Source organism: Vidua chalybeata, chromosome 5 (genome assembly GCF_026979565.1).
Source record: "Vidua chalybeata isolate OUT-0048 chromosome 5, bVidCha1 merged haplotype, whole genome shotgun sequence".
Taxonomy (NCBI): Eukaryota; Metazoa; Chordata; class Aves; order Passeriformes; family Viduidae; genus Vidua; species Vidua chalybeata.
The window spans coordinates 71083351-71106941 of NC_071534.1; the positions used below are offsets into that span (position 1 = coordinate 71083351).

Sequence of the window (23591 nt, forward strand, 5' to 3'; positions counted from 1 at the left end):
CCCCAAAAAAAGCAGAATTCCATCCGTTTTTAACTCTTGGCATTACAAACAGACAAGGACACATCACTTTTCGATGGAATTTATAATTCCAGCTGCACAAACCCAACAGCTGCAGCTGCTCTTACCTTGCTGTGTATTCCAGGCTTCCAAGAGCAGATTATTGGGATTTAAATTATTGGGAACTGCCCAAGCATTCCAATCTGGAATAAAACACCTCCTTATTTCAGTCTGAGCCAGAGATCCCTGATGTCCTCACAAGGCTGAGGTCCCACTACAGATTCCTGCAGGTTTTGGCATCAGCTGTGGGCTACAAGAAGGATTCAAAAGGTTGATGCAGCTTCAAGAGTCTCTGTCCTACCCAAAGAGGTCAAATGAAACATTAAATTGCAAATTAAAGCAATTTAAGGGATTAGTGGAGAGCAGGTCCATGAAGAGCTAGAAAAATCCATGATCCAGGTGGAGCTTCTCCATGGGGATGGTCAGGGTGTGGAAATTCCCAGGAAAAGCCATGAGGATCCCTGGAAGAGGCACTTTCCTTGGATGGGTCTGTTTCAGGGACCTGCACAGGAAGAGGTGAAAGAAGAAAATAAATTTATAAAGGTGGATCAGAAGAGGAATGTGATAAAAACATGGAATTGTTTGGGTGGAAAGGGACCTTAAAGATCATCTCATTCCAATGGGCAGGGACACCTTCCACTATCCCAGGTTGCTCCAACCTGGCCTTGGACACTTCCAGGGATGGAGCAGCCACAGCTTTTTTGGGAAACCTGTGCCAGGGCCTCCCCACCCTCCCAGGGAAAAGCCCAGACCCATCACCTCCACTATCATTTGAGATAATCCTATTTAAAACATTTCTCCTAAATCTACAGCCAAATGCCAAGCTTGGCTCCTCTGCTCAATATTGGGTAAAAATCCTTGGTTTATGGGGGGTTCTTTATTTGGGGACAGAACTAGGTTTGGGGGGATCTTCAGTTTTGATGGGCTCCTTAAACTGGGGGGGGGGGGTTCTTCTATTTAGGGTATTCATCATTTTGGGGGAGTTTTCAGTCTGAGGGGGAATCCTCCATTTAGGGGGTCCTCAGTTTGGAGGGGGTTCCTCAATTTAGGGGGTTTTCCTCAATTTAGGAGAAGATCCTCTATTTGGGGGATTCTTAATTTTGGGGGTCCTCTCATTAGTGGGGGATATAATTGAAGGGGGTTCTCTTTTTGGGGCAAGTCTCCTTAATTTAAAGAATCCCCTCACTTTGGGGATTCAATCTGGGGATTTTAATCAGCTCTTTCCCTGAATCTGGCAAGGAATAAGCAATGTACCATGTGGCAAAGGAGCAGGCCCCCTCCTCTTCACGTGCTGACTCGTGTTCCCTGGAAAAGCTGGATGACATCAGGCCTCCTGGCCAGCTGCTGGGCCAGCGTTCCCGTGGCATCGGGAGCGTCCCGGAGCCCGGCCCGCAGCAGGATCCCGGCGGCTTCCGCGCGCTGCCCGGCGCTGGCCACGTGCAGGGCTGGGGTGGGGGGGGGACACAACACCAGCTGGGGTCACCTCATCCTGCTTTGCAGGGAAACAGGAGTCCCCGTGGGAATAAATGGGTGGAGGGTGAGAAATGAGTTCTGCCAGTGTGGGATTATGGAGTGGTTTGGGTTGTTGGGTTGGGGTAGAATCGCAGGATTAAGGTTGGGATTGTTGAGTCTGATCTTAAAAGATCATCCAGTTCCACCCTCCTGCCATGGGCAGGGACACCTCCCACTGTCCCAGGCTGCTCCAGCCCCAGTGTCCAGCCTGGCCTTGGACATTCCAGGGATCCAGGGGCAGCCCCAGCTGCTCTGGCAATTCTATTCCAGCCCCTCCCCACCCTCACTGTAAAAAAAATCTTCCTTCCATCTAATCCAAAGGAGGCATCCTGATCTCTCTGGGTAATCCTGATGTGGATGAGAAGCTTCCCAAGGACGCAGCGACCCAAACCCAGCCAAGGAGGAGCCACAGGGAAAAAAAAAACATCCCAGGGTTGGATGAGCTCAGCAGAGCTTGGATTTAGTCACTGAGGGGGAGGAGGGAGAGATGGCACTGCTAAAATGTGGCTTTAACCAAACCCCAGGGCTGGGGAATTTGCCAGTTTTGGCGATGGCTGAAACAAATTTGTCTTTTTTTTTATTTTTTAAATTTTTTTTTTGGGGTGGGGGGGAGATGCTGATGCAAGAGCTGCCTGAGCCTTTCCCGCTGGGAATGCCGACGCTCCAGCATCGCTATAGCAACTCCATTTCCGTGCCAGCTCTCTGGTATTATTTGCTCATCAGCCATTTCCAGGCTGTTTGCTAAGGAATTGAGGCTGGAGAGCTCAATCCTTGTGTTTGCCCATCCAACCTGCTTCCAGCAGGATCATTCCAGTCAAATTTGAGGCAGCATTGGAGCTCCTCAGGTGGAAAATAAGCAGGAAATTCCCAGTTTGGGTCTCTGTTCTTCCCCCAAGGGAAAAGCCCCAGCAGAAATTCCAGCAAATTGAAAGCCAGGGAGTGCAAAATGCCCAAAAAAAAAAAACCCTGGGATAATAGATCATGCTGCTCCCAGAGCAAATATATCCAAGGATTTGGCATCTCCCTGCACGCTGAGGTTGGGATGTGCTTATGGAAGCTCTTGGTGTCACATAAAGCTTGGAAAACCAGCTTGGAATTCTCACCAGAACGGCCCTTCCCATCCTTAGCCTGGAGATCAGCACCGAGGGACAGCAGGGTCTGGATGGTGTGTCCATGTCCTTCCTGCAGAACGTGGAATTTGGGATCAGCTCTGTGCTTGGATCCATCCCTAACCTGGGATTGCACAGATCTGCTCTGTCCTGCTCAGGTCTGGGGGTACCAGGAGCTCCAGAGGATCTTGGAGCAGATGGAAATCAGGGTCAGCTGCCCTCAGATCAGATCCAGAAGGCAGCAACTGTTATCCCATGGGAATCACGTAATCCCACGGGAACTGGCCAGAAAGGTGCCACCAGGCACCTTCCTAAAATCCCAGAATGGTTTGGGTTGGAAAAAATCCTTAAAGATCATCCAATTCCAACTCCTGCCATGGGCAGGGACACCTTCCCTATCCCAGGGTGCTTCAGCCTGGCCTGGGACATTCCAGGGATGCAGGGGCAGCCCCAGCTGCTCTGGCAATTCCAGCCCAGCCAAGAATTCCCAATTCCCAAGATCCCATCCATCGCTGCCCTCTGGTAGTGGGAGCCATTCCCTGTGTTGGAAGCTCTCCCTGGATCCTTCCCTTCTCCAGTGGAACATTCCCAGCTCTCCCACCCTGACATTGGATCCATCTCCTCTCCAATTCATTCATGGACCCAGGGGCTTCACTTGGAATCTCAGGAAACCATGAAGGGTCTCCCTTCCCTTTTCCTCTCTTTTCTATCCCCATTTTCCATAAAAATCCCTCGGGATGGATCCTGAGTGTCCCAAATCCCAGAATCCCAGACCAGTTTGGGTGGAAAGGGACCTCAAAACTCATTCCAGGGACACCTCCCTTATCCCAGGCTGCTCCAATCCTTCCTGGGATATTCCAGGGATGCAGGGGCAGCCCCAGCTGCTCTGGCAATTCCAGCCCAGCCAGGAATTCCCAATTCCCAAGATCCCATCCATCCCTGCCCTCTGGCAGTGGGAGCCATTCCCTGTGTCCTGTCCCTGCAGGCCTTGTCCCAGGTATCTCTCCTGGAGCCCCTTTAGGCCCTGGAAGGGGCTCTGAGCTCTCTCCAACTCTGAGTTTCAAATCCCTCCAATTCCCAGGGGATCTGGAGTGGATTTTTCTGGGGTTATTCCAGCTCCAGGAGCAGAATCTGTTGCTCATCTGCCTCCCTCAGGCACTGGCATTTCCTGAAGAATTCCTCCAGGACTTGTGATGCCCCGGGAGAAGACCGGGGTCCACTGTGTCCTCCCTCCTTCCTCTGCCAGGAGCCAATTTCAAATTCCACAGGGAAAAACCCAGCACAACCCCCACCTCCTTCCACCCTGCACAGGCTTTTCCAGAAATAAATACTTTCTCCCTAAATAACATGCCTGATTTTGGAATTACATCCTCAATGCCATGAATTAGTCTTTGTCCTGCAGCCTGGGAATGGACAGCTCTTATTTTTATTCCCCCCCCCCAACTCTTTTTCCCTATTCCCATAGGATTCCACAGCATCTTCCCTGATCCCAAGGCTTCCATTTCCCTGCAAACCCAATTCCATGGCAAAGCCACTGAGCCAGGAACTGCTGCACTGCCACAGCCCTGGCAGCAAATTGAATTTAAAAAATAATTTGATTTTCACGTGTTTATAAATGCAGAAGAATAAGAAAAGAGGGAGATAAAACCACAAGCCACCAGACAAACAAAAGGTGCTGTAAATACAAAGTGACACCGAGCCCGGGGAAGGAAGGGAGAGAATCCCATCCAATCATTCCCAAATCAGCCAGGAGCTGGGATTTTCTCCAAGGCACATTATATTCCCCCAAGAGCCTTGCTGTTCAACGTACCCTTGGCAACCAGAAGGGCTTTGAACGTGGTTTCTGGGAGCAGGAGGCCAGGAAAATGGGAGAAAGGGCTCCTTTGTGGCATGGCTGGATGGTGCCAGCATTCCCAGGGAGTGGCACGGATGGTTTTGTAGGAGCAGGGCACGGGGATGAGGTTTTATTCCCACCACAAGGCTCAGAGTGCTGTTAAAATCCTGGGTTTAACATCCCTGGAGCTGAGCAGGGACATTCCCGTGCTGCCAGCTGGATGTCAGGAGGGATCCTGGTCAGCAGGGAAGTTTTGGGATCTGCTCTGCATTCCCAGGGAATGTTGCAGGACCCACAACTCTGCTCCCTACACGGGCTGGGAGGAGGAGAAAGCTCCAATGGTTCTGGAATTCAAAACAACTCTGGTGTGAAGGACACAGATAAAATTCTGGGAGCTCCCCCTGCTTTCCCAGCTCTCCCACTTCTGGACATGTCCCGTCCCTCCTCTGCAGGCAGCTGGACACAAACATGGAATTCCCGGGGTGGAAAGGACCTCAAAGCCCATCCAATGCCACTTTTGCATGGCAGGGACACCTCCCACCGTCCCAGGCTGCACCAGCCCCAGTGTCCAGCCTTTCCTTGGACATTCCAGGGATGCAGGGGCAGCCCCAGCTGCTCTGGCAATTCCAGCCCAGCCAGGAATTCCCAATTCCCAAGATCCCATCCATCCCTGCCCTCTGGCAGTGGGAGCCATTCCCTGTGTCCTGTCCCTGCAGGCCTTGTCCCCAGTCCCTCTGCAGCTCTCCTGGAGCCCCTTTAGGGCCTGGAAACTGCTGGAAGCTCTCCCTGGATCCTTCTCCTCTCCAGGGGATCATTCCCAGCTCTCCTAGCCTGGATCCCTGGGAACTGAGGGGCTCCAGCCCTGGAGCAGCTCTGTGCACTCCTCTGGGCTCTCTGCAGCAGCTCCAGGTCCTGCTGTTGGCCCCAGGGCTGGGATCTGGTGCTCCAGCTGGGATCTCACCAGAGCAGAGCAGAGGGGGAGAATCCCACCCTCACCCTGCTGCCCACATTTCCTTTGATGCCCAGAAAACAGGGAATGGGACTGGTCAGGATGGACAGTGGCAGAGGATGAGCCACTGATGAGAGAATGAGTGGAGGAATGCAATTCGTCCACGGTGGCCAACACCTGATCCAGGCTGGTTTAGGCTTTTCCAAGGGAATTTGGGAGCAGGGACAAACCTTGGCTGCGTAGTGCAGGGCTGGCAGCTGCAGGGACGTCGCTCTCCCGTTGACATCCACGCCCAGCTCGGACACCAGGAACTGGATGGAGCCATCCTGGGCTGTCACAGCTGCCCTGTGCAGGGCCTGAGCACCCAGGGCATCCACAGCTGTGGGACAGGCCTGCAGATAAGGAATAGCATGGAAATAACACAAAGTGTACCCATCCCAAATGAGATCAGCACCCTCTGGAGGTACCAGCACTGCCAGGAAACCTCCACGAGGTTTCCCACCTCTCCCACCCTCAGTGCTTGGAACGTGAGGGTAAAACCACAACAAACTTCCCAATCCAGAAAACAGGATCTCCTTTTCCTTAGGACATCCAGGATCTGACCAACACCTCTGGGAGAATCAGCCATGAGGGGGCCCCAACCAGCTGGGATCAACCATCAATCAATCAATCAATCAATCAATAAATGATTGATTGCAGTGGTCTGGTTCCTGCTGTGCACAATTGGCTCTAATGGCATTCCCTGAAGGAAATCAGGGATTTTTTTGGGAGCCATCACAGGAGCAGGAGCTGCCAGGAGAGAGGGAGGGCAGGGAGGAGCTCTGGATAACTCGTGGATGGACATTTCCATGTTATCCATGGCCACTGGAGCCTCCATGTCCTGGCATTCCAAGAGCTGCTTTTGGCTCTGCCACAGCTGCCCCTGGAGCGCTGGGAATGTCCTGTCCCCTCCTGCCACTGCCTGGTGTCACTGTCCCACCCCACCAGCTCTGGGGACATGTTTACCACAAAAGCTGTGGCTGTCTCTGGATCCCTGGAAGTGTCCAAGGCCAGGCTGGACACTTGGAATCACCTTGGATAATGGAAGGTGTCCCTGCCCATGGCAGGGGTGGAATGACATGATTTTTAAGGTCCTTCCAACCCAAACCATTCCATGATTCCCGCCCCAGGAGCTGATTCCTGACGACCTCACTCAGGCAAATCCTTCTCATCTCCAGGGGGAATTTGCCTTTTTTACACCATTTCTTTTCTCTACAATTTGGGAACTTGCTTCACGATGAAACGTGGCTCACCTGTCCTGGCAGCTCTGGCTCAGCTCCTGGGAGAGGCAGTTGAGGAATTTTGGCACCCACCTGGTGTTTCTCCAGGAGCAGCCGGGCGATGCCGACGTGCCCGTTCTGGAGAGCGTCCATGAAGGGAGTGACCCCACAGCTGTCCCTGCTGTCAGGTTTGTACTGGCACCTGGAAGTGAGGGGAGGAAAAAAAAAAACAGGACAGAGCTGTTGGCAGCTCCAAAATCCTTATGGAAGGAGACTCTCAGCAGCTGGGATTGAAAATGGAATATATGAAGCTCGTCCACAGACCATGGATAAACCTGTCCTGGTGTTTTAGGGCCTGGGGAATGATTTGTGTGGGGTTTTTTTTGGGATCAGATAGTTTGGGCTCTACAAATGATTTATAATTCCCTTTTTCCTGACCAGAGGGTTTCCAGAAGGGACAAGGTGTACACTGGAAGCAGGGAATAACCAGATCTTCATGGAATGATGGACAAAATCAAGAGACCACCAACCTCATTCAGGTTAAACTCCAGTGAAATGAGAGAAAATTGAATTAAAGCCTGGCTTAGATGACAGAGCTGTTTATGCTGGGCCAAGCATGGACAGGCTGGGATGAGCTGAGATTCCCAGGAAAAGCTGCTCCAGCTCTGGGAAGGGAAGGGTGAAGAGAGGAAGGCAACAGAGTTGCTTTAAAGCCACTTCCCAGCAATTTCCCAGGAAAACAAGGATAAGCCCAGCCTAAGGAAGCTGCTCCCAGCACAGAGCTGCCAGGAATCCCTTTGGTCGTTGTCACACTGGGCATGAATCAGCAGGGAAAACAAACCCAGGGCTGAGTTACATAACTGGGATTTGTGTGTCTTTCCCAGCTTGGAATCCTTGTGTCTTTCCCAGCTTGGAAAAAACCTGGAGCACGAGGAGCCAGCCTCGGGGTGGAGGGCAGGGCAGCTGTGCTTCCCCAGAGGAACAGCACAAGCATCCTTTGTGTCCAAATCCTGGCAGGGAATGGGAGGTGGGGGAGAAAAAGCTGGAAGGAGCCTGCTTACCGTTCCAGGAGCAGCTCCACGACCTGGGAACAGCCGTGCATCGCTGGGAAAAAAAGCAGGAAAAACATGGATTGGTTGTTGTTTTGTGGCATTGTGTTCCTACAGTGAGGCATGCTCGGGTTGATGATCCTTTTGGGATGCAAGGGGCTTTATTCCCATCAATTTTTTGGTGGGATTAAAAAAAAAATTAAAAAAAGGCTTCCCTTCCTCTGATCCGATTGGGAAATGTTAGGTAAAGCAGGGAAAAAGTAAGGAATGGGCATTGCCTGGTTCTACCTGCCACAGAATTCAGCTGGAACAAAGAGGGTTTCTCCCAGTTATTTGTTCATTCCCGAACTGGGATCTGGGAGAAGCAAAAGGAACACAGAGCAGGGAGCTGGGGAAAAGCTGGATAACATTCCCAGCCCTCCTCAGCCACTCCCATCTCATCATCCTCACCCATCTCAGAGGGAAAAAAACGACAGAGGGGGAGGATTTGAACCCGAGGCACTGAAATATTCCAGTTTTTTTCTTGATTTTTTAAACATTTTACTTCACACAGCTTTGATCCAGCTTTTTTTTTTTTTTTTTTTTCCCTGCAGGTCATTTTGGCAAAACAAATGGAACATATTCAAGAGAAAAATAATATCAAACCAAGGCTGGAGCCTAATCCCAGTGAGGGATTCCCAGATTTTGGCTCTTTGTTCCTGCTCCCTGCCTGTTCTTCACCTGAGCTGATGAACCCAAGTTATGGGAATAAAAATCCCTTACAATTCCATCTTTTATCAGGAACAGAGACTTGGGACAGCTGGGATCCACTGCTGCATTCCACATCCTCTAATTACCTCTTCCCAGCTTTCTTCCCTCGGGATAGAAGAAGCAACAAAGCTGAAGGAATCAACCCTTATTAATATAAAAAATAACTGCAGGAGGCAGAAAATGACCTTTCAGGAAGACAGCTGGCCTGGTCACGGGTTAATGTGCTCAAATCCACACCCCTGGGATGGAAATCCATGGAAAAGGCAGTTAGTCCTTTCATGATTTCCCCTGGCAGCTCCAACACCATCTCCAGCCCCTCACCCCTGCTCCTGCCTTGGGAACTGGGAATATCCCCTGGGATAAGTGTGGGGATGCAAGGGAGCAGCAGTTTGGGATCAAATTGCACTGGGGGCACTGGGGGGGTTAAGTCATAATTCCATAATTCCAGCCCTTCCCAGTTCCCAGTTGCTCCCACTCCAGCTGCTGCTGCAGGGTCTGGATGGGTCAGGAAATTCCAGAAATCCACCCAAATTGTGGACTGGTGGCTCTGCCAAAGGAAACACAGGTGGAGACATCCCTAGGAAGCAGAATCCAGGTGCTGGATCCCAATTGTATGCCCATGTCCCAAGGCAGGGAGAAGACTTTGCCTCAAGGTCAGAATTCCCCCTTTCCTACAGGATAATCCCAAATCCCAGAGCTCACCCAGCCCCTCAGCTCCCAGATCCCAGCCCAACATCCACCTCCTGCTGGGAGAGGAGCTGCCAGCTCCATGGAAACAACACCTGGAACCGGGCAGGGATAGGAGGGCATAAAGAAATCGGGATCAGCCACTTGTGATCCCACAAACAGCTCATTCCCTGTTTTTTTCATTCCCAGGTCAAGCACAAGGACTCAGGGGTGCCCAAGGGCTGGAATTGTCACTGCTGATGAGCCAAGAGTGACAGAGCAAGGGCTGGAAAAGCCACGGGAGTGACAGCACAGCAGGGGCTCCTCCCAGCACCTCAGGTTTTTCCAGAGAGTCAATCCCAATTAAATTCTTTGGGAAAGGAGGCTGGGTAGCCAGGGCTCATCTCTGCTGCTGGAATACACAGCCTGATTCCCACTCTGGATGTGGTCGGAGCCCTTTTCTGCTTCCCAACAATCCTGAGGATGGCTGGGATTTCTAAACGTGCCCCATTCCCTTGAAATATCCCTTAAAAGCAAGGAAAAGGGCAGGGAAAGGGAATTGTGGACATGGTGGGCTCCAACAACAGCTCCTGTGTATTTCCAGCACAGAAAGAACCTCTGGAATTCTCACCATGGGATGAGAGCAAGGGGACTCCCAAATTTGGAGTTTATTACTGGAATCATGGAGTAATTTTGGTTGGGAAAGTGCTTGGGCCTAACCATTCCCAGCACTGCCAAGGCCACCACTGCCCCGTGTCCCCAAGTGCCACATCCACATGGATCTTAAATCCCTCCAGGAATGGGGACTCTACCCTTGCCCTGGGCAGCTCATCCCAATGCTTACAAATTCTTATAATCCCTTTCCATGAAGGAATTTTCCCAATATCCCACCTGAACCTCCCCAGGCCCAGCTTGAGGCTGTGAGAAAGAAATCCACCCGCAGGCAGATCCCAAAAAGTTCCTCTCAGCAGCTGTGCTGCTTTCAGGAGTTTCAAATGCCAGGATGTGCTTGGAGCTGGGGAGGTTTTCACACCAGGAAGGAAAATCATATCCATATTCCAAGCCAAGGGAGCTCGGATCCATCTGTGCCAGGGAGACATAACTCGATCCAAGGATACCAAGAATTCCAAGAGGCAGATTTGTGGATTTCCTGAGGGAAAAATTCCCATTTTTCTGCAAGTAGACACCAGCCTCTGCTTCCCCTGAGGGAAAACCTCATTCCTGCTTATCCCAACCCCCAAACCATCCACAATATCCCCCAAAATCCTGATTATTTTGGCCTCTTTCCCCTCAGGCCCGGCTCCATGGCGGAGCAGGAGAGGCTGCAGCAGCTCCTGAGGCTGGTCCAGGAGGGAAACCTGGATGTGCTGTGGGATTTGGGGGTTTCCTGAGGGGAAAATTCCCATTTTTCTGCAAGTAGACACCAGGCTCTGCTTCTCCTGAGGGAAAACCTCCTTCCTGCTTATCCCAACCCCCAAACCAACCACAATATCCCCCAAAATCCCCATTTTTTGGCCTCTTTCTCCTCAGGCCTGGCTCTATGGCAGAGCAGAAGAGGCTGCAGCAGCTCCTGAGGCTGGTCCAGGAGGGAAACCTGGATGTGCTGTGGGATTTGTGGATTTCCTGAGGGGAAAATTCCCATTTTTCTGCAAGTAGACACCAGCCTCTGCTTCTCCTACGGGAAAACCTCATTCCTGCTTATCCCACCCCCCAAACCAACCAAAATATCCCCCCAAATTCCCAATGTTTTGGCCTCTTTCCCCTCAGGCCTGGCTCCATAGTGGAGCAGGAGAGGCTGCAGCAGCTCCTGAGGCTGATCCAGGAGGGAAACCTGCATGTGCTGTGGGATTTTGAAGAGAAAATTCCCATTTATCTGCAAGAAGGCACCAGGCTCTGCTTCTCCTGAGGGAAAACCTCATTCCTGCTTATCCCAACCCCCAAATCATCCACAATATCCCCCCAAATTCCCAATTTTTTGACCTCTTTCTCCTCAGGCCCCGCTCCATGGTGGACCGGGAGAGGCTGCAGCAGCTCCTGAGGCTGGTCCAGGAGGGAAACCTGGATGTGCTGTGGGATTTGGGGATTCCCTGAGGGGAAAACTCCCATTTTTCTGCAAGTAGACACCAGCCTCTGATTCTCCTGTGGGAAAACCTCCTTCCTGCTTATCCCAACCCCCAAACCATCCACAATATCCGCCAAAATCCTGATTTTTTTGGCCTCTTTTCCCTCAGGCCTGGCTCCATGGTGGAGCAGGTGAGGCTGCAGCAGCTCCTGAGGCTGATCCAGGAGGGAAACCTCGATGTGCTGTGGGATTTTGAGGGGAAAATTCCCATTTTTCTGCAAGAAGGCACCAGGCTCTGCTTCTCCTGAGGGAAAACCTCATTCCTGCTTATCCCAATCCTGCAGACCAACCACAATATCCCCCCAAATCCTGATTTTTTTGGCCTCTTTCCCCTCAGGAGCCTCCATGACAGAGCAGGAGAGGTCATGGCAGCTCCTGAGGCTGGTCCAGGAGGGAAACCTGGATCTCCTCTGGGATGAGCTGAGGCTGGATGAGATTCCAGAGGTTTCCCTGGATCCACCCCTGCTGTACCTGCCGTGTGCAGAGGAGTTCTCCCCGTGGTGCTCTCCGTGTCCCAGCAGCTTGGGGACACATCCAGGAGGTACCGGAGCACCTGGGGATGCCCTTCCCTGCTGGCAATGTGGAAGCAATTCCAGCCATCCTTGTTCCTCAACAACGGGTTGGCTCCGTGCTCCACCAGGGTTTTGATCACTTCCAAGTTTTTCCTGGTGCAAGCCATCATCAGGGGAGTCCTGGAAGAAGATCCAGGGAAATAAAATAACCTGGCACAACACATTTGATTCAGGTGCTTTGCCTGAGGACCCGGGAGATTTTACAGCACTATTTTTCCAGGCTGGGAATACTCCAGCTCCTTTTCCATGCAGTCCCTCGGAGCATTCTGTATTTTTAAGGCAAATGAGACTTTTTCCAAAGGTTTGGATATGCCTTAGGAAGCGCAGAGCTCCCTGGTTTTAATCCATGGGTGGAAGAGCACGGCCACACAAATCCAGGCTCATGGAATCCTCAGCTCCAGGCTGGCACAGCATCAATTCCCAGCTCTGGAATGCTGCCTTTGGACTCGTGGCAATTCAGCTCCAAAGGGCCTTCCCAGGCTTTCATCTGGGAGCTGGGGAGAATCCTTGTTTTCTTTTTCCAGAAACCCCCATCCCTAAGGGAAGAGCGGAGCAGTAAGTTACAACTTTTAGGAGAGGTGAGGGGAAAGCATGGATAGGGCTGGAATTTCTCCCAAAAATCCAACTGGATCCACAGTGCGGGCAGCAGGGGAAGGGAATTCTGCCCCCAGGTGATCCCACATGGAGTCCAGCTCTGGGGTCCCAATATAAGAACCTGGAGCTGCTGGAGCAAATCCAGAGGAGTGCACAGAGCTGCTCCAGAGCCCTTCTGCTCTGGAGCCAGCCTGGGAGAGCTGGGAATGATCCCCTGGAGAAGGGAAGGATCCAGGGAGAGCTTCCAGCACATTCCAGGCCCTAAAGGGGCTCCAGGAGAGCTGCAGAGGGACTGGGGACAAGGCCTGCAGGGACAGGACACAGGGAATGGCTCCCACTGCCAGAGGGCAGGGATGGATGGGATCTTGGGAATTGGGAATTCCTGGCTGGGCTGGAATTGCCAGAGCAGCTGGGGCTGCCCCTGCATCCCTGGAATGTCCAAGGAAAGGCCGGACACTGGGGCTGGAGCAGCCTGGGATAGGGGAAGGTGTCCCAGGATGATCCTTAAGCTCCTTCCCATCCATTCCATGATCCCAAACACTGCCTCCAGCAGCCACATTCCCACCTTCCCCACCCAATCCCAAATCCCAGCACCTACCAGTCAGCCTTTTTCAAGCAGTCCACGCTCGCCCCTCTCTCCAGAAGGAAGGACACACATTCCTGGTGTCCCATGGAAGCAGCCTCATGGATGGGTCTCTTGTAGTCCCCATTGGCCACCTCCGTGTCCATCCCGATCTCCTGGACCAGGAATTCCAGCACATCCCGGTGTCCCAAGCGAGCTGCGTGGTGCAGCAGGGAATCTCCCAAACGTCCCCAACGCCAGCTGGGAACCTCAGGAATCTCATCCAGCCTCAGCTCATCCCGGAGGAGATCCATGTTTCCCTCCTGGACCAGCCTCAGGATCCGCCGCGGCCTCTCCCGCTCCGCCATGGAGCCGGGCCTGAGGGGAAAGAGGCAAAAAATGGGGATTTTGGGGGATATCCTGGTTGGATTGGGGGTTGGGATAAGCAGGAATGTGGTTTTCCCTCAGGAGAAGCAGAGGCTGGTGTTTACTTGCAGAAAAATGGGAATTTTTGCCTCAGGAAATCCACAAATCCCACAGCACATCCACGTTTCCCTCCTGGACCAGCCTCAGGAGCCGACATGACCTTTCCTGCTCCACCATGGAGCCAGGCTTGAGATGAAAGAGGCCAAAAAAATGGGGATTTTGGGGGATATTGTGGTTGGTTTGGGGGTTGGGATAAGCAGGAATGAGATTCTCCATCAGAAGAAGCAGAGGCTGGTGTCTACTTCCAGAAAAATGGGAATTTTCCCCACAGGGAATCCCCAAATCCCACAGCACATCCAGGTTTCCCTCCTGGACCAGCCTCAGGAGCTGCCACAGCCTCTCCTGCTCCGCCATGGAGCCGGGCCTGAGGGGAAAGAGGCCAAAAAATCAGGAATTTGGGGGATATGCAGGTTAGATTGGGGGTTGGGATAAGCAGGAATGAGGTTTTCCCATAGGAGAAGCAGAGGCTGGTGTCTACTTCCAGAAAAATGGGAATTTTCCCCTCAGGGAATCCACAAATCCCACAGCACTTCCAGGTTTCCCTCCTGGACCAGCCTCAGGAGCTGCCACAGCCTCTCCTGCTCCGCCATGGAGCCAGGCCTGAGGGGAAAGAGGTAAAAAAATGGGGATTTTGGGGGATATTGTGGTTGGTTTGGGGGTTGGGATAAGCAGGAATGAGATTCTCCATCAGAAGAAGCAGAGGCTGGTGTCTACTTCCAGAAAAATGGGAATTTTCCCCACAGGGAATCCCCAAATCCCACAGCACATCCAGGTTTCCCTCCTGGACCAGCCTCAGGAGCTGCTGCAGCCTCTCCTGCTCCGCCATGGAGCCGGGCCTGAGGGGAAAGAGGTCAAAAAATGGGAATTTTGCAGGATATCCTGGTTGGATTGCGGGTTGGGATATGCTGAAATGAGGTTTTTCCATAGGAGAAGCAGAGGCTGGTGCCTACTTCCAGAAATATGGGAATTCCTCCCTCAGGAAATCCACAAATCCTTAGGTTTTCCCTCAGAAGAAGCAAAGTCAGGTGTCTACTTGCAGAAAAATGGGAATTTTCCCCTCAGGGAATCCACAAATCCCACAGCACATCCAGGTTTCCCTCCTGGACAAGCCTCAGGAGCCACCATGACCTTTCCTGCTCTGCCATGGAGCCGGGCCTGAGGGAAAAGAGGCCAAAAAATGGAGATTTTGGGGGATATTTTGGTTGGTTTGGGGGTTGGGATAAGCAGGAATGAGGTTTTCCCTCAGGAGAAGCAGAGGCTGGTGTCTACTTCCAGAAAAATGGGAATTTTCCCCTCAGGAAATCCCCAAACCAGCCTCTCCCTCAGGATGAGCAGGAATTTCCTTCTCCCTCAGAATAACAAGAAAGTTTCCTTCTCCCTGTGGATAATTAAAAAATTCCCTTCAGAAAGCCAGGATCTGGCCTCTCCTTCAAGAAAACCAGGATTTTTCCTCTCCCTCTGAAATTCAGGAAGCAGTCACGCCTCAGTAAAAGCAAAAAATCCCATTTTTTCCTTGGGAAAATTAGGATCTGGTCTCTCCCTCCAGAAAAAAAGGATTTTCTTTTCCTTAGGAATACCAGGATCTGCTCTTTCCCTTTGGAAAAACAGAATTTCCCTTTTTTTCCTCAGGAAAACCAGAAGCTTCTTTTTCCATTAGGATGCCCAAGAAGCAAATGTTCCCTCTGGAAAAGTAGAAATTCAGTCTTCCCTCTGCAAAACCAGAAATCAGCCTTTCCCTCAGGAAAACAGGAGACCTTTAGGCAAAAAGAAATTTCTTTTTTTACTTTGGAAAAACAGAAACCAGAGCCTCCCTCAGCAAATCCAGAAATTCCCTTTTTTTTCTCAGGGAAAAATGGACAATTCCTTTTTATTCACTAAAAACAGGACCCCACCTCTTCCTCCAGAAAACCTGAATTTCCCTGTTCCTTTTGGAAAACCAGGAACTTCCTTTTTTCCTTGGAAAAACAAGGAAAAACACCCATCAGGAAAAAACAGAATTCTGCTTTTTCGTATGGAAAACCAGGAATGGGTTTCTCCCTCAGGAAAAACAGGAATTTCCATTTCCCCTCAGGAAAATTAGAAACCAGCCTCTCCCTCTGGTAACACAGAAATTTCCATTCCCTCTGGGAAAACTCCAAAATTCCTGTTCCTCTTAGGAAAGCCAGAAACCAGTTGAAAATCCATAAATTTTCCTTTTCACTCAGGACAACTTGAAATTCGCCTTTTTTCCTCTGGAAAACGAATAATTTCCTTTTCCCTGCGGACAGCCGGACACCAACCCGTCCTCCCGGAAAAGCAGCAATTCCTTTTTCCCTCCAAAACGAACGGGAAATTCCCTTTTTCCTCAGGAAAAAAGCACAAAAAATCCCTTTTTCCTGAGGAAAAAAATCCCAAAAAATCCCTTTTTCGTCAGGAAAACCAGAAATTCCTGTTTCCTTCGGGTCTCCCGGGAAAAGGCCGCTCCCGCAAGCCGGGATCCCCCCCCCTTATCCCCTCCCCATCTCATCCCAAGCCGCGCAATTCCCGCGGGAAAATTCCCGGTTTTTCCAACCCACCCGCGCGCCGCGGAGCGCTCGTGACGTCACACGCGTGGAGACTTACGTCACAGCAATGGGAGAAGGAATTAAACCCCGCCCAACCCGGAAGTGTCGCGCCATTGGACAGCGCTGGGCGCTGCTCTGGCTCCTGATTGGGCAGCGCGGAGGGGGCGGGACCGGAGGAGCGCGCGGGGCCGTGAGCGCCGGGAGCGGGTGAGGCTGGGGGAGGAGGGCGCGACCATTTCTGGGCAACGTGGGGGGGGGGGGGGGGGGCGCAGGGAAGGGGTTTCCTTGGAAATGGGGTTTCTTTGGGAACGTGGAGGCCCTTGGGAATGAGGGAATCCTTGGGATTGAGGGATTAGCACCGAGGGGACCCTTGGCAAAGGCGGGGGATTGATATTCAAAGGGCTTTTGGCGCTGCGGGGAACCTTTGGCTCTGAGGGGACTTTGGGAATGGAGGCTCCTGTGGCGTTGGGGGCACCGTTGGAAATGGGGGAATCCTTGGAATTAGGGATTGGAAATGAGGGGTAACGGGATGGGAGAGTGAACGGGGGCTGAGAAGGGGTTAAAAGGGGAATTCCTTGGTGTTGAGGGGCCCCTTGGGAATGAGGGAATCCTTGGAATTGTGGGATTGGCACTGAGGGGACCCTTGGCAGTGAGGGCGTCCTTGGGAATGGGGGAATCCTTGGGATTTGAGAGGACCCTTGGGAATGGGGGAATCCTTGGGATTTTAGGGTTTGCCAAAGGGATAACGCGTGGTAACGGAGTGAGCAGGGAGAAACTTGGCTGAGAAGAGGTTAAAAGGGAATTCCTTGGGAATGAGGGAATCCTTGGAATTGGGGGATTGGCACTGAGGGGACCCTTGGCAGTGAGGGGGTCCTTGGGAATGAGGGAATCCTTGGGATTTTAGGGTTTGCCAAAGGGGTAACGTGGTAACGGGATGGGGGAGTGAGCAGGGAGAAACTTGGCTGAGAAGGGGTTAAAAGGGAATTCCTTGGGAATGAGGGAATCCTTGGAATTGGGGGATTGGCACTGAGGGGGCTTGGAAATGAGGCGACCCTCTGGATGAGGTGGGTGCATCCATGTGGGAAAAGGGTTTGGAAAGGAGGTTCTGGGGGGAAAACGGGGAGCAGCTCCAGCTTTCCCCAAAATATTTCTCTGTCCCTCTGGAGCTTCCCCCCTCCATCCTCTGATCCTTTGACTTCCCAGCTGGAATGTCGGAAGCCACACGGGAAATCTTGGGAAAACGGGGGAAAAATAGGGATGCAGGTGAAGGCTGAGCAAGAAATTCCATTTATTAAGTAGAATCCTGGGATGATTTTGGTTGGAAAATATATTTAAATCATCAAATCCAGCCCCAAATTCCCTCAGCACATTCCTAAAAGCCATTGGAGTGTCTCGGCTTGGGTTTTTTTTCCCCTTTTATTTGCCTCATTTCCCATATTTTGAGGAAATTGGGATGTTGGAAAACAGCCTCCACTCAGGAAGCTGAGTGGTTTTTAACTCTGCTGAGCTGAAAAGGAGGAAGCAGCACGTCCATAAAATCATCCAGCTTAGGGAAAAACCCCTCAAATCATCCAATCCCAAAGAATAACCACGCTGATCCTTGGGTCCTGCCCTGAAAGGGAAATGGAGCATTTTTGGGGGGGGGTGTTAAATAGAAATAAATAAATAAAAGGAAGCAAAAGTGAAACTGCTGATGCTGGCAGGAGGGAGCTCAGCCGTTCCTGCTGGATTTGGGTTCTTTTCTGGGAAAAAAATTGCATTTTCTGGGTTTTTTTGGGTTTTTTTTTTTGTGGCCAGAAGAGAGGAGTTTGTGCCTATTCCAAGTAAGGTTTGGTTATTTTATGGGAATAATTCCCAGGATGATTTTTTTTTTTTTTTTAAACTGCAAATGGGTTAAATTTCCTCCCCTAAAGGATGATCCCAGCTTGGAAAGGCTCAGTTTGGGTGGTTGAATGTTGGATCCAGGGTGTGAGGAGCAAGGCTTGTTCTTTAAAATGTTTAAAAGTTTATTAAGGGATAAAAGGATTCCATAAATTCCATGAAAAGTGTTTTCTTAACCAATTTCCTCGCTGGGAAAGTGAGTTTGTAATTTCATTTTTATTTTTATTTTATTTTGGTTTATTTTTATTTTATTTGGTTTATTTTATTTTATTTCTATATATATATGTATATTTTTATATATATTTTTTATATATTTTTTATATATCTATATTTATATATATATATATTTATTTATATATATCTATATATCTATATCTATATATATATATCTAGTGCAAATTTCCAAAAGCACACCATTAGCTAAAAATAATTTTCTTCTATATTTTTTTATTTTATTAAATGCATATTGTTGAGGATTATATATAGTTCAATATTATATATATTATATATAGTTATGTAAATAAAAGCATCCGATTTAATTATTTTAATTTAATTAACATTTGAATTTTAATTAAATTTAATTACATAGTTCCTATTTTAATATTCTGTGAAGACCTAAAACTATAATATGTTCATTTGATTACTATTTATATATCTAAAAAGTGGATAAAAGAGATTATAAATCGTATCATATTAAAATTGTTGTGGATAATAATAAGTTGTAAAAATCAATACATAAATGTGGAAGTCAATAATTATATTATAATGTTATTCTATATATATTATATATTATCGTATTTATTATATAAAATATTATCTATTCCATAACCTTATATCATTATAATTCTATATTCTAAATTATTAAATAATATAATATAATATAATATAATATATATAATATATATAATATAATATAATATAATATATATTATTATTGGGATTATATTATATTATATTATATTATATTATACTACATTACATTATATTACATTATATTACATTATATTACATTATATTACATTATATCATTACATTATTAATATAACATATTATAATGATTTTATTATAATATTGATAATATAATAATATTCTATAATGTAATTGTATCTAATTATAACTTTAAAATAAAATAATGTAATATTATTATTGTAATTAATTTAATATTAATATTAATATTATTAATATTAATATTAATGTAATATTATTATAAAATAAAATAATGTAATATTATTATTTTATAATTATTATAAAATAACATATAATAATGTTTGATGTTATTAATAATATTATACTATTATTCTAGTGTAGCATTAGAATTTAAATTTTATGGTAATTGTAATAGTATTACATTTCTAATATAATCAACTATGCTATATTATATTTATAATATATATTCTTAATATAATATAATGTAAAATAATGTAATATAATGTAATGTAATATAAGGTAATATAATATAATATAATATAATATAATATAATATAATATAATATAATATAATGTAATATAATATAATACAATATAATATAATATAATATAATATATAATATAATATAATATAGTATTATATTACTTAATATTATATTTTAAATATTATATATACTATAGCCTATATATTATAATATATGGTATACATGATATACATTATTTATGTTATATACAATTGTATTTATAATATACATAATAATATATTATAAACATACAAAACTTATTAAACTTATATTATATTATATTATATTATATTATATTATATTATATTATATTACATTACATTACATTATATTACATTATATTATATTATATTATATTATATTATATTATATTATATTATATATTATATTATATTATATTATATTATATTATATTATATTATATTATATTATATTATATTATATTACATCATGTTACATTATGTTACATTATATTACATTACATTATATTAGATTACATTACATTACATTGTATTACATTACATTATATTACATTACATTATATTACATTATATTATATTATATTACATTACATTACATTACATTACATTACATTATATTACATTACATTATATTACATTATATTACATTATATTACATTACATTACATTACATTACATTACATTACATTACATTACATTACATTACATTGTATTACATTACACTACATTGTATTACATTACATTACATTACATTTATTACATTACATTACATGACATGATATCATATTGTGTTGTATTATAGTGTATTTATTCTATTCTATTTATCCTATTTTAAAACTATAACTATGTTATCATTCATAACAAGGGCCGCCCCCAGCTTCCCTGGGAATTCCCTCGCAGCCAGGAATTCCTTCCCCACACCCCCGCTAGCTCTGCTCTCAGGAGAGCCCCCGGGGCTGAGGCCTCCCCCAGTTGCCGCTCTGGGTTTTCCCTGCAGCCTCGGCCGTGCCCGGGATGAGGAGCTCCCGGCGCAGGCGGCTCACAGCCCCCGAGTGCGCCGCGCTCGCCCGCAGCCCCGAGGGCTCGGCCCCGCTGCGGCAGCCCCTGGGCCTGGGCACAGGAGGAGGAGGAGGAGGAGGAGGGGGAAACCGCGGCCTTCATCCCGTCCACGGGACACGGAGACATCCCAGAGGTACTGCTGGGAATCCTGGAGCCAGCCTGGGGGAGATGGGAATGATCCCCTGGAGAGGAGAGGGATCCAGGGAGAGCTTCCAGCACATTCCAGGCCCTAAAGGGGCTCCAGGAGAGCTGCAGAGGGACTGGGAACAAGGCCTGCAGGGACAGGACACAGGGAATGGCTCCCACTGCCAGAGGGCAGGGATGGATGGGAGATTGGGAATTGGGAATTCCTGTCTGGGCTGGAATTGCCAGAGCAGCTGGGGCTGCCCCTGCATCCCTGGAATGTCCCAGGAAGGATTGGAGCAGCCTGGGACAGTGGGAGGTGTCCCTGGAATGAGCTTTGAGGTCCCTTCCCACCCAAACTGGTCCAGGATTCTGGGATTTGGGACACTCAGAATCCGTCCCGAGGGATTTTTATGGAAAATGGGGATAGAAAAGAGAGGAAAAGGGAAGGGAGACCCTTCATGGTTTCCTGAGATTCCAAGTGAAGCCCCTGGGTCCATGAATGAATTGGAGAGGAGATGGATCCAATGTCAGGCTGGGGGAGCTGGGAATGTTCCCCTGGAGAAGGGAAGGATCCAGGGAGAGCTTCCAGCACATTCCAGGGGCTCCAGGAGAGCTGCAGAGGGGCTGGGGACAAGGCCTGCAGGGACAGGACACAGGGAATGGCTCCCACTGCCAGAGGGCAGGGATGGATGGGATCTTGGGAATTGGGAATTCCTGTCTGGGCTGGAATTGCCAGAGCAGCTGGGGCTGCCCCTGCATCCCTGGAATGTCCCAGGAAGGATTGGAGCAGCCTGGGATGGTGGGATTGGAATGGGATGGGATTTCCCACCCAAACCATTCCGGGATTCTGGGATCAAGGGGGCTCAGAATCCATCCCGGGGGATTTTTATGGAAGTTGGGGATGGAAAAGGGAAGGGAGACCCTTCCTGGAGTCCCGAGCTTCCCAGTGAAGCCCCCGGATCCCAAAATTCCTTCCTGGAGCAGAGTCGGGGTGGGGCTGGATCCAATCCCAAGCTGGGAATGGAGGGAATTCCCTGGGAAAGGGAGATTGGGGTGGGATTTTGGGAATTGGGAATTCCTGTCTGGGCTGGAATTGCCAGAGCAGCTGGGGCTGCCCCTGCATCCCTGGAATGTCCCAGGCCAGGCTGGACACTGGGACAGTGGGAGGTGTCCCTGCCATGGCAGGTTGGCACTGGGTGATCCTGAAATTCCCTTCCCACCCAGCCCATTCCAGGATTCCATGAAAAAAACTTTCCTTAACCAATTTCCTCTCTGTGAGAGTTTGTGATTTTATCCTCTTATTTTATTTTTATTTAATTTATTTTATTTCTGTTTGGTTTTTTCTTACATTTTTATTTTATTTTTTTAAACTTTTTTTTTGTTTTGTTTTATTTGATTTCTTTTTCATGTTACTTGACATTATTCATTTTTGTGGTTTTATTATTTTAATTTTTGGTTTTGCTATTTTATTTTGTTATTTTGTGTTTTGCTGCTTTATTGTTTTTCCTTCCTCTAGGTTTCACTTATTGTGTCTTATTTTTATGTTATTTTACATTATTTATTTTTGGTTTTATTTTATTTTTATATTATTTTATTTTTTGCATCAGATTTTCATTTCATTGGTATTTTTAATTTGTTTTTTATTCTTTTATTTTTATATAATTTATTTTATATCAGAATTTAATTTAAATTTTTTCTTTTTTATTCTCTGATTTTTATTTTATGTAATTTTAATCAGATTCTAATTTATTTTTATATTTTTCTTTTTAATTCTTTGATTTTTAATTTAAATTTTTTCTTTTTTATTCTCTGATTTTTATTTTATGTTATTTTAATCAGATTCTAATGTATTTTTATATTTTTCTTTTTAATTCTTTGATCTTTATTTTCTTTATATTGGATTCTAATTTAATTTATTTTCCTTTTTTCCTTTGATTTTTATTTCATTTTCTTTATATCAGATTTTAATTTAGATTTTTTCATTTTTTTCCATTTTATTTTATTTTGTTTTGTTTTGTTTTATTTTATTTTGTTTTATTTTATTTTATTTTGTTTTATTTTATTTTATTTTATTTTATTTTATTTTATTTTATTTTATTTTATTTTATTTATATCAGATTTCAATTTAATTTTTTCATTTTCTTTTTTAATCCTTGATTTCCATCCTATTTCATTTCATTTTATTCCCCAAATCCTGCTGCCTCCACACCTGTGGCTGAGCAGAAACCCAAGAAAACCCACGTGGAACTACTCCTGAAAATGTGGGATTCACACCCACTTTCCTGTACTTGCCTCCCTTCCCAAAAACCATTCCCTGCCCAGCCTGGGAAAATCCCGAATTCTTCCTCACTCCGCGATCTCCGCGGAATTCATTCCCGCTTTTCCCCTTTGTGCAGCAGCAGGCCAGCAGAGGAAAATCCTGGATTTCTTTGGGATCCTGAAGGCGCCGCGAGCGGGAGCTGCCGCCATGCAGAGCTGTGGGATCAAGGAAGAGCCGCTGGATCCCTTTCCCCCCGCGCCTCCCGCTTCCTTCAGCAGCCCCTCCCTTTCCCTGCCTCCCCAGCACTTGCTGCCACCTCCCAGGGGACATTCCAGGAAAAGAGCAATTCCCAAGCCAGAGCAGGATCTCTGGGAGGAGCCTGAGGAGAAGATTCCAGAGCTCAGCGGGATCAAGGAGGAGTGGGAAGAGCTGGAAGTGGAACCCCTTCCCGATTCCCACTACGGGCTCCTGGGCACTCAGAGCTGGCAGGTTCCTCAGGGATCCATGGATGATCTTCCTCCTGAAATCCTCAGGAATATTTTTGCTTTCCTGCCAGTGCTGGATCTGTACCAGAACCTCAGCCTGGTGTGTCGCTGCTGGAGGGAGATAATCCGGGATCCACGGGTAAGGAACGCTCTGGGATCATCCCATGGGATCATCCATGCCTCCCTTTGTTCCTTTAAATCCCATCATTCTTCCCATGGGACCATCAATGCCTCCCTTTGTTCCTTTAAATCCCATCATTCTTCCCACAATTCATGAAGTTTTA

At 47.2% G+C, this 23591-nt stretch overlaps 2 protein-coding genes across 6 annotated transcripts in view; one reads left to right on the forward strand and one right to left on the reverse strand.

Moving 5' to 3' along the window:
- Nucleotides 1-65: 65 nt before the first annotated feature.
- On the reverse strand, nucleotides 66-16153 carry ANKRD16 (ankyrin repeat domain 16). Of its 5 annotated transcripts, none has more exons than XM_053943681.1 (9): nucleotides 16077-16153; nucleotides 13072-13413; nucleotides 11779-11999; nucleotides 7782-7824; nucleotides 6754-6922; nucleotides 5692-5853; nucleotides 2673-2751; nucleotides 1312-1502; nucleotides 66-559 (listed from the first exon to the last, which is right to left on the reverse strand). In XM_053943681.1, exons 2-8 carry the CDS (start codon nucleotides 13401-13403, stop codon nucleotides 1342-1344), a joined length of 1167 nt encoding a protein of 388 aa, XP_053799656.1. In that variant the 5' UTR covers nucleotides 13404-13413; nucleotides 16077-16153; the 3' UTR covers nucleotides 66-559; nucleotides 1312-1341. The 5 variants fall into 5 exon arrangements, with proteins under 5 accessions (XP_053799656.1, XP_053799657.1, XP_053799655.1 ...); XM_053943682.1 differs by having other exon boundaries at nucleotides 16123-16137; XM_053943680.1 differs by lacking the exon at nucleotides 16077-16153 and adding an exon at nucleotides 13527-14025 and having other exon boundaries at nucleotides 6814-6922.
- Nucleotides 16154-17142: 989 nt separating this feature from the next.
- Nucleotides 17143-23591, forward strand: part of FBH1 (F-box DNA helicase 1) — a 32675-nt gene continuing 26226 nt past the window's right edge. Inside the window, 3 exon segments of the mRNA XM_053943562.1 lie at nucleotides 17143-17887; nucleotides 20375-20569; nucleotides 22959-23446. Of these exon segments, the coding sequence (XP_053799537.1) occupies nucleotides 17758-17887; nucleotides 20375-20569; nucleotides 22959-23446 (813 nt within the window). The 5' untranslated portion in view covers nucleotides 17143-17757.

Excerpts from the sequence above, each read along its gene's own strand:
- ANKRD16 (XM_053943679.1), bottom strand. The coding sequence starts at position 13,618 with ATGTCGGCTCCTGAGGCTGGTCCAGGAGGGAAACGTGGATGTGCTGTG. Across the intron at positions 13,414-13,526 it reads AAATTCCCATTTTTCTGCAA|GCCCGGCTCCATGGCGGAGC; the intron begins GTAAACACCAGC and ends CTTTCCCCTCAG. Across the intron at positions 1,503-2,672 it reads GGATGGGAAGGGCCGTTCTG|CCCTGCACGTGGCCAGCGCC; the intron begins GTGAGAATTCCA and ends CCCCCACCCCAG.